The sequence below is a fragment of the Notothenia coriiceps genome, unplaced genomic scaffold (genome assembly GCF_000735185.1).
Source record: "Notothenia coriiceps isolate Sejong01 unplaced genomic scaffold, NC01 NC01_scaffold00004049, whole genome shotgun sequence".
In the NCBI taxonomy this organism is placed as follows: domain Eukaryota; kingdom Metazoa; phylum Chordata; class Actinopteri; order Perciformes; family Nototheniidae; genus Notothenia; species Notothenia coriiceps.
The window spans coordinates 160,147-170,788 of NW_011336750.1; the positions used below are offsets into that span (position 1 = coordinate 160,147).

At 39.5% G+C, this 10,642-nt stretch overlaps 1 protein-coding gene across 1 annotated transcript; it reads left to right on the top strand.

Moving 5' to 3' along the window:
- The first annotated feature begins 1,855 nt into the window (after positions 1-1,855).
- On the top strand, positions 1,856-10,528 carry tacc3 (transforming, acidic coiled-coil containing protein 3). Its single transcript, XM_010766996.1, has 17 exons — positions 1,856-1,946; positions 3,678-3,843; positions 6,032-6,162; positions 6,247-6,272; positions 6,357-7,530; positions 7,639-7,690; positions 7,785-7,956; positions 8,137-8,195; positions 8,293-8,423; positions 8,591-8,663; positions 8,782-8,910; positions 9,334-9,401; positions 9,489-9,532; positions 9,615-9,775; positions 9,885-9,991; positions 10,071-10,191; positions 10,287-10,528. The coding sequence occupies exons 2-17, from the start codon at positions 3,679-3,681 to the stop codon at positions 10,350-10,352; spliced, it is 2,679 nt and encodes an 892-aa protein (XP_010765298.1). The 5' UTR covers positions 1,856-1,946; position 3,678; the 3' UTR covers positions 10,353-10,528.
- The last annotated feature ends 114 nt before the right edge of the window (positions 10,529-10,642 follow it).

The window sequence follows — 10,642 nt, forward strand, 5'->3', positions numbered from 1 at the left end:
TCTTCGTTGGTTTTCAGAAGCGGTTGATAGGCCCTGTCTCAGGTCGACTATTTTCATTTCCTCGCTCCTCGGTCCTCGGTCTCACCGGAAGTTGATTTGTCTGCGCCATCTTGAGTACCGTCCCATGGCTCTTATTTCTGGTTGAGGACCGAGGATTGAGGAGCGAGGAGCGATAATGGAGGAGCGATAATCGAGGAACCACCACTCCATCCTCCGATGAAATCCTCAGATACTCGCCCCGCCCCCTTACTGTGTATCTCTCACTGATTGGACGATGCAGTGAATGCACTGATCTCATGCTTCTTGTTCTTGACATGAGAGCAGTACCCCAGCGGAGTGAAGAAAATAAATTAAACTCACGAGAGTCACTCCTCAGTTTAAATTGTGTTTTGTTTCAATTCATGTATCATTTAGTTACAAATATGTGATATATCTGAACAACAAAGTGGTCAAAAATCATTTTATTCATTTATTGGAAACATTTTCATGATCGCTTTTTTCGTTTTATATTTTCATTTATTGTCATTTCCATTCAGTCAGTCATTAAGTGCTATTAAAATGTTAATATGTTTCTTCTCTCAATTATTTTATTTCTATTGTGCACTCTAATCAATATTAATCAAACTATTGTTCGTTTATACATTTTAAGAATGGCGTTTATCTTTTTTGAGAATGAGTTCTTATTTGATTTTATTTGTTGGGGTCCACAACAGATGATACAAATGTTTGTGTCAGTAAATGTGTGGCAGGGGTGTTTGTGAAAATAACGGGGACAGAGCTGCTGTCAGACGAACAGCTGTGTGGCGTCATCACAAACGGACGTCGCTTCACGTGACGCTCCGGAGGAATGGACGTCCCATTGCTCTTAAAACTAATTTCCCTGCTTCTCGTGGTTTCCTTGCGTCCCTCCATGCAAGGATTTCATTTAACCGACCTGAGACGGGGCCCCAGGTTGACATACTATTCTTCTTCTTCTTGGAGGGCCACACTCAAGCATACTCAAATACCGCCGTCTGTTGTAGCAGAGTGTAATATCATGGCTTTATTTTGCTTTTTCGAAGGATACAAACATCAGAATAAGGGGTAATAATTTAAATGAGCTGTCCCTTTTGCTGGTCGCACTGTCCCCACAAATATAATGACTTACAAGGAGCACAACAACAACAATAATATCACCATGGGTATGCTATTTCAAGTAAAACATGCAGGCGAAAATGAAATAAAAATGTATTAAATAAACCTCAAATTGACAGTTTAACATTTATTGTTTTGTCTATTAGATTCAAATTAGTTTGGGACATTTTGGAGACTTTAACCTTCAACAGGATCAGTATATTGCCTTTATTTATAAAGGAAATTAGATAAATCCTCCCTCTCTTGACACTTTGCTTTCAGTGCTTTTTTATGGCGCACAAAGCATCAGTCAGTCATGCAGGGATGTTTATACATTCAACAGGGATGTGAGCATAGCCCTCTTACAGGTGTATTGCTTTGTCAATGTGTATACGTGCCTTTGTGTACTGTTTGGGTTATATTCACTGTAACTAAATACATCAACCATTAGTGCATTTCGAAGAGCAGCTAGCAATAAGAAGCAAGCTTTGAAGAGAATGTCGATAACTTTTAAATGTTCTCCATTAGTCCGTTTTGTTTGAGTTTTTAGTTGCCATAACAATTCTCTTGCCATGATGTCTATCCGTCTATCCCTGCTGTTCTCCCATTGGGCGCAGCGTCGTCTACATCATATCCGCTCTTCAGCGCGATTGGCTACATAACCAGGAAGTGTGTTTCCTTTTACTGATTCTGGCAATTGTATTGGTGCATTTAGCTTTAAAATCCAAACGGTTCTCGCCCATTGAAGGCGAGGGGTTTTCAAAACGACACCAGTCATTCTCATGCGTTGACGAAAGAAGTTGTGATTTCGGACAACTGCAACTGTTTTTAAGGTACGTGCTGAATATATTGTGATAATAGTATCTTACTACCTGCTCTGTTGTGTGGTCCTACGTTTTCCTCCGCTTTACATGAACTGTTATTAAGTTTTATCATTAGACCTGAAGTACAACTTTACGTTAACAGTTAACGTTAGCTTACACAGCTTTTGTTGCTATTTTTACTGTCAACGCTTACGTTAGATATCTTCGTGTACGGTGTATTTCATCTAATTATGGCAGTTGTTTAGCTAAATGTTTGTCAGTTGCCGTTAATGAAACCAGCAGTAGTTACTTTATTATATTTCTACTGTTGTTGGACATTATAGACAGGGGTGCATATAAACTGCGGTCAACTCAGCCGTCTCTCAAATTTGCTTGGTCAAATGAGCAGTTCATTTTTGAGTGCGCGATTTATAGCGCCTTTACGGTAATCGCTGAGAAGCGGCACTAAAGCAAGAGTAAAACAATGCGTGTTTTTTCTGCTTCATGCGATACAAATTATTGTTACCATAAATTGTTAGAAAAACTAACACTGTTTGACTCAGTCCTAGTTTGACTGCTACCAACAATAAAATGAAGTACTTTTACTGTCTTTTTTCTGGGTAATACTCTCAAATTCCCCTCCTGAGAACAAAGTCATGCCACTTCTGCTATATTTGATGAGATAAAATGATTTTTAGCCACACATTCTTAATAAAAGTGATACTGTTGGAGTATCAAATATCATGTTTTCTGCCATCTTTGATGAGAGATAAAATAATTTTTTGACATAAGTTCTCAGAGTGGTACTGCTGGACAGAGTACTACTTGGAGTACGACCACAAGTACAATCAAGTACTTTTATCCTGTACTTTTTGAGTAATACCCTAACATACATTATTGTACTCTGGAGGGGAGTTTGACAGGGTAGTACTCAAAAAGTACACGATAAAAGTACTTGATTGTACTTGTGGCAGTAGTCCAAGTAGTACTCTGTCCAGCAGTACCACTTTCACTGAGAACTTATGGCAAAAAAATATTTTATCTCTCAGAGATGCAGTGTTGAATACTAACTCTGGGTAACGGCTGCTGGAAGTCCCGGATGGATGGATGTTAATGTTTGCAGCAGGTCCAGAAAAAGACAAAGATGTAATTCACTAATAATAACTTGTAAAATGTGTCTTTATAGCAACATTTTGAAGATTGTTTAAAGCTGACAAAGCAACACATAGTTATTGAAATGATCAATGTCCAAAGTCAGTTGAAAACTACTAACCAAATTAACTTAAAATGTTTCAGTGAGTCAAAGTCATTCCCCTCGTCTTATTATAACCAGCATTTATTCTCTTGGCCTTTTTTAAAAGCGGAACAATTCCATATTTTTTTCCTGAAGCCGATTTATAAGTTACATTCATTTTGAAATTAGGTCATGTGGATATGCTGAACTGCACTTTTTATAGTTAAATTAACTTGTTAGTGCTCTCTGGTGGACATACTATTTAATTGCAGTGCTGTGATGCACACATTTTTCATGTTCTCATTTGTTTTCAAAAGTTTTCACTTTTTAGTGATATTTAGTGTATAATACCAATAATAACTTTATATAATCTTTCTTGGTGCAGATCCTTTTAACATGCATCAGTGAACTCTACAACCAAAAATGTCTTATCAAGGGGCTGCAGCTTTCATGATGACGCCGCCCTCAGAGTTTCATCAGATCACTCCTGGCCCCATAACTTACAATTTGTCCCTCTGCTATTACAGGATGAGTGCTGTTGCTGTGAATGATGAGAATCGTGGGGTCTGCCCTGGAGGAAAGCAGAACAGCTCAATTAACGACATATTTGCTCTGGATCAGCCCACTGGGAGGCCCTCCATCCTGCGACAGACAGAGAACCTGCCCAGCAAGACGGTACCAAAGGCGGCTAAGGTACAGAACCAGCTCGCTGTTATCCTAAATGTCCTGTCCCCATTTTATCTTGATTCTTTTAACATACTGTTTTTATGATGCCAGGGGAGAAATTATGTACACAATTAGATCTTAACCTAAAGTGATAGGTGGGGGTTTGACGCCTGCTTGTTAACTATTTGTTTGAATTAGTTTTATTAGTTACCTTGTCATATAACAATTGAATGCCCAAATGTATTTACAGCATAGCTCTACACAACTTTAAACAGACTGTGATCAAATGAAAAGCACTTGTGTTTGTTGGTGGTCAAAGCTAAAGGACTGTTTTAAGTCTACTAACATTGTTAGATAAAAATATGTGAAAATGGCCATTTATTACTTTCCTGTTCATCTTTTCTTTTTTTTGAACGGTTTATTTTAATTTTAACAAAACAAGACATATCCTGAGATAGGTCGTTTTCATTCAAATGACAGATGGTTACATGATAAAGTATAGTAAGGAATTAAATAAAGCAAATCCACTCCAGTGATACATCCAGATATATTTTAACTCCGTTCCATCTTTGGGTAATAGTTAACAACAGTATCTGTAATATGTACCTCTGGTCTGAATCGTAAGTGTCTGTAGGTATAGCTCCGATCAAGGACAACATAGGCTCCAGAGGAACAGTCATTTCCAGGATGTTTTTAATCTCCTCTTTAACAGATTTCCAAAATCCTTCAATTACTGGGCAATCCCAAAAGATGTTTGTATGATCCCTTATTTTTCCGCATTTCCTCCAACATAATGCGACCGATGGTCGCATATTTAGAAATTAAAAAAGGAGTGTTAAAAAATCAGATTTTCCGCTTCCAATCAAACTCTTTCCATAACTTGCTATTAACTCCTTTATGGCTGCCCACACATAAGCCTTCCCAGCCTGCATCTTCGATTATAATGTTTAGTTCTAATTCCCATTTATCTCTAACATTCCAGGTATTTTGGGAGTCGTCTGTCATAAGCCTCTTACATAAGTGAGAGACATGTTTCTTATTTGGGAAGCATTTTTCTGCAATACTAATAAAATATTCTTCTATAATGTTTGGATTTTTTTAGACTGCTTCTCTTTCTTTGTGGCTTGTAATATAGTGTCTTATCTGGTACAGTAGATACAAATCATTTGACGAGAGTCCATATTGTTCTTGAAGTTGGGAGAAGGATTTGACATCTGTTCCATCAAACATTTGGTTAATTGTGATAAGACCTTTATCGGCCCATCTTTTAAATCCTCCATCCCTTACAGATGGAAGAAACTCTATATTGCCTAAAATTGGCATGGCTCTTGATATTGATTCTGGGCCCTTGACATTTTTTTTGCCATCCACAACTTTAGGGTATGCTTTATCCATTCGTTCTCAATCTTAACTTTATTTACGGATTTGATATCAATATAAGGCAAAACTGATAACGACACACCCTTCGTTTTACTCTGATCAATCTGTGCCCATCCTGTTTCCTCGTCCTTTCTAATCCAGGCCATTATTGCCGTTAACTGAGCAGCCCAATAATAATATTTTAAATTTGGCAAGCCTAAGCCTCCCTTATCTTTTGGTAGAAAAAGAGTTGCAAGTCTTACTCGGGGTCTCTTATTCTGCCAAATAAACTTAAAGATAAGTCTATTTAACATTTTGAAAATGGAGGCTGTAATTCCCATGGGGAGGGATTGAAATAGGAAGTAGCTTCATTCTTACAGTCTCTACCCTTCCGAATAGCGAGAGGGGGAGAATTTCCCAACGTACCATGTCATTCTTTAGTTGCTTCATTAATATATTCTAGTTAGCTTCAAATAAATGCATTGGGTGGAGAGTAAGGATAATCCCTAGATATCTAAACCCCTGCTTGGACCAGCGGTAAGAAAAATCCTTGTTTAATTGTGTGGGCCAACGCCCTGTTATCATCATTGCCTCTGATTTCATTTTGTATCCCGAAATTGCCCCATATTTGGACAAGCACTGCATAAGGGCTGGAATAAAAGTTAGGGGGTGTTTTATAAAGTTAGTATTTTGTAATCAATGCATAAAAGACTTATGGGGCGATAACTAGTGCACTGTAGGGGGTCTTTTCCCTCGTTATGCAGGACTGGGAGCTTCTGACCACTGTTCATCTTTTCTGAATATGATTTTTTTTTTTTTTTTTATCTATGATCCTAATCAAATTACTTGTGTGTAGGTTTGTTTTCAGACTCCAAGAAGAGACCCTGCGACTAAAAGAATCGTATCTTCTCCATCCAAGTCTCTTAAGATGTCAAGTGTGGATGAGTGTACCAAAGCAATCGAGTCCTTAACTTTGGGTCCAATTAAGTAAGTAACATTTCTGATACTGCGATACTCTTCCAGATAAACGTGTGTTGCATTTAAGTAACCAAGTCTGTTCTGTCTTTATAGTTCTTTACATGATGAACCCAAACAAGGTAAATCATCACACATCATAAAGTTATTTTCCCTGAATGTCTCTAAAGGCTGCAAAAGTGATAATCCTCTTGAATTTTCCACAGAAGTATCATCCTATCCTGACGATGACATGCCCATACAAAGCAAAGGAGGCTATCAGCTGGACTTGGAAAACCTCGATGCTTTCAATCCATTTCAGGGTTCTGTTAAGATGGTCCTCTCCCCCGTGAGGTCTGCTGTTGATAACCCTCCCACAGAGTCTCCAGAAGCAGAGAATATCGCAGAGCAGCCCACCAAAATAGAAACTGCTCTAGATGATACGCTTCCCTTCGCCCCATCTGTGGATCACTCCCTGGTTGACACCTCCTCCAACATCAGCTCCGCAGAGAGCAGCGTGGTCACAGTGTTGAAGGGCCCTGCCATGGAAGAACAAGATTCCTGCACTGCCACACCTGATGAAAAACAACCGTCTCTAAATGTCACTCAAGACTATTGTTCAAGCAGTTTTGTGGAAGATGCTCCACTGCCAACGAAGGGTTCTTATTCTTTGGATTTTGACAACCTTGATGAGGTCAATCCTTTCCAAACGGGTGGCTCTAAAATTCCAAATTCCCCTTTCATTGGAAGCAAGGTGGCAGAAGCAAACCCACCAGTTGAAGAGATGAAGGGAAATGAATCTAAAGAAGCTCAGGATGTTCAACCTGAGATGAAGGGAAATGAATCCACAGAAGCTAAAGATGTTCAACCTGAGATGAAGGGAAATGAATCCACAGAAGCTCAGGATGTTCAACCTGAGATGACACCAGCAGCGGCCCCAATCACAACTCCAGCTGCCGAAACTCCAGCTGCCGAATCCACGTCCCAGCCAGCTGATGCCCATACCCAGGAAAGAGCAGTCAAACTTGAGTTCAATTTTGACGATGGCAGTGAGGTCGAACGTAAACCGCCACCCAAGAAATTGGGCAAAAAGCGATCTGGTGTCAAACCTAAAGAGGAAAAGCCAGAATGTGACGTGAAACCACCTAAAGAAGCTCCAGTGAAGCCTGATGCCAGTGGTGAGGCTGATGTTCCACTCTCCAAAGGGTCTTACTCATTTGACATGGCCAACTTTGATGACCCAAACTTCAATCCCTTTGGCACAAAAGCAAGCATGATGACCAACTCTCCACAGTGTAGCAAGTATGCTGAACCTGTGCTACCTGACCCTGTGATCATGGAACATTTGATTCCAGAGAAAGTGGACATGCCAGCGGAGAAGGAAGCATTGTCATCAGAATGGTATGTTTTCCTTCTTTATCAGAGTGTATTTATCATTTATTTGAAACAGAAACTTCACTTGCTAGTAGAACTTTATTTCACTAAGTTTGTATGCTTTTCTCTCTGTAGCGCAGGAGAGAGTGTCCCGGCTGAAGAAATCCTCCCTGAAACAGAAAGAGATGTAATGCAGTTTGATACAATCTTTATCCATTTTACATTCCCTTGTTTGAATGTTTTTTTCAAAGACATACATTTTTATTTTTATGAAATGACAGGATGCTAAAGACAAGGCGGCTCCGGATCATGACTTCGGATTTCTACTCGAAGTTCAACAGGAAGTTCAGCAACCCACTGAGAGTCTTCCTGGCCGCTTTGATCTGTGTCAACCTGAGCAGAAGACGCAGACCGCCCAGCCAGAATTCAATGAGTTTGTTCCTGGAACGATGTGTAAGGAAACATTAGACTCTATTTGGTCCAGTTTCCACAAAGATCCCAAATGTTTCTTTTACCCTCACTTGACCTTTAGTATGCAGTTTGTGATAACAGAAAAACACAGTTAATGTCACCATTTGTGAAGCATGATGTACATACCGGTAAATGTAATCCTTATATCATCTATATCTTTAGTCATGGCCAATGACTTAGATGGACAAATGGATTACCTGGAACAGTTTGGGTCCCGCAGTGTAAGTACTCACTCTGCGTATCCTGTCCTGAATGGCTACCTTTTGTTGATTGTCAGTGCATGACATAAATTAACTTAAATATTTCTTTTGTCAACAGTTCAAGGAATCTGCATTGAGGAAACAATCCTTGTACCTTAAATTCGACCCCCTGATGAGAGAAAGCCCCAAGAAGTGTGTAGCCCCCGGGGCTCAGGCCCCCGTGCCTCGCCCCGCTGCCTTTGTTTCACGGTATGACGTACTTCTGTTTCCACTCACTCTGATTACTGCTGTCACTGAACGTTAGAGCTGAATTTGTTCCGCTTTTGACATCTTCTTCAACAAAATGAGATGTGTCTGAAATGTAACCACGTTGACCACTTGACAAGTAAGGTTGTTTTTTTTTTTTTCAAACTCAGGCTTGAAACTTCTCAGATGCCAGAAAAGTATGCAAGCGGAGCACAAAGGGATGATTTCCAACTGTTTGATCCAGTGAGTCACTGTAACGATTCCACCACTGACTGCATGGCAATGTTTCTTAAAATAAGTGTGGAAATGACATTCAATGCTTCGCCTAACCTGATTTATTCACACTGGAACTGTCGTCTAGGCTTCCCCAATCCTTGCAGACCTCGTCCCTCCTTTCCCTCAGCCAGAGAACACAGAGGAGGCCATTATTGAAGTGCTGAGGTACAGTCAGCAGGACATGGACGCCGCCATCGTCAGAGTCCAGGCACAAGTATGTCCTGCTCAGTGTTTGTTCATTTGACAAATAACAGTCAGGAAGAGGGTTTCTGTTTGAAGTCCATTTTGTTTGTGTCTTTGTGAATACACAACCATTTGTAAAGACCACAATCACGTGACTATATTATGGTTTCTGTGGTAATCCAAACAATCCCCAGAGTTGTTTAGAGCAATCTGATTCAACACAAGCTAAATAGAGAAATGTGTAACAGGCAATTGTCAGTGATTGTTCGATTTACAGGGTTTTTCATCAATGTTTTTAAAAAATAAAAGGTGGTTTTGTATAAACTTAACATTTTGTTACTCAAACATACAGGTTTCTATAAATGTACATTAAAAGTCGCCTCTTGATTTGAAACATTTTATACGTAATCCCTTAATATTAATAAATAACAATAATTGTCTTACTTTCAAATAGGCAAAGGACACAGAGGATCAATGGAGTGCAAAATATAAAAGGACACTTGACGATGGTCAAGAAATGAGGTAGGCTCGTTTTGAGTTTGTTTAACATTAAAAAAAAAACATTTAATTTTTAAAGGAAATTTGACAACTTTTAATTATTTTTTACAGGAAAATAATTGCAGAGTTTGAGCTCATGATTGCTAAAATGCTGGGTAAGTTAATATATGTTATGTACGTGCCTCAGTCTTGGGACTTTTCGGTGTCATGATAAGAGCTTTTAACTCTTGTTTTCAGCTGATCAAGAGAAAGAGAGGGAGGTGGCCCAGACGAAGCTCACTGCGGCCCTTATCGAAAAGGAGCAGGTCTCCAGTGACCTGAACACCATGGAGAGATCGTGCTCCGACCTGTTCAAGAGACTGGACAAGTACAAGGATGTTGTTGAGGGCTTCAAAAAGGTTAGAAAACAACACTTGCCCAGATATAATCCACAAATTGCATGACGTAGTTTAAGGAAATAGCAGTGGCATTATGATTGGTAACATGTTTCCTGTGGCCTTCCTGCAGAATGAAGAGACTCTGAAAGCCTGTGCTCAGGACTATCTGGAAAGGATCAGAAAGGAGGAGCAGCGCTACAAGACCCTTAAAGCCCACGCTGAGGAGAAGATTGGCCAGTAAGAAACCTCACTGCACTCTGTTGAAAGTCTCAAATGCAAGACTTGCAGCGTTTAACTGACATCTGTTGTCCTTCAGAGCAAACGGGGAGATTAATGAGGTTCGGTACAAGAACAAGTCTGAGACATCTGCCCTCCAAGCCCAGCTGAGGAGGGAGCAGCTGAAGGTGCAGTCGCTGGAGAAGAGCCTGGTCCAGAAGGTGAGAGAAGAGGACAGCATTACATGGCGGTTATTTGTTTATAAATCTATTAAATATCAAATATTCTATAATTTTTCCCTTTTTATTTTTTGTAGGAAAAAGAGGCAGAAGATCTCACCACACTTTGTGATGAGCTCATCAGCAAAGTCCAGAGGGGTTGAGCTCATTTGTAAATCGTGTACATTTTAATGCTTTTCTTTCCTGTTCTTCATTGTTCCTGTCCTTTTTCATTCCTTTATGTTGTGCTTTGTTTGTCTTTATCAATGTTATTAAAATACTGTAAAAAGAGAAGTTAATAAAGATAATTTAATCTTTAATAAAGAGTTGATGAAAATGATTACAATTGTCTGTCTTTTTTGTGTGAATTTTATAGTTTTGAATTTCTGCCTGATTTCAAACCACTAGGGGGCAGCCTTGCCTTCATGATGGGTTGTAGGTTCATGGATTTGAA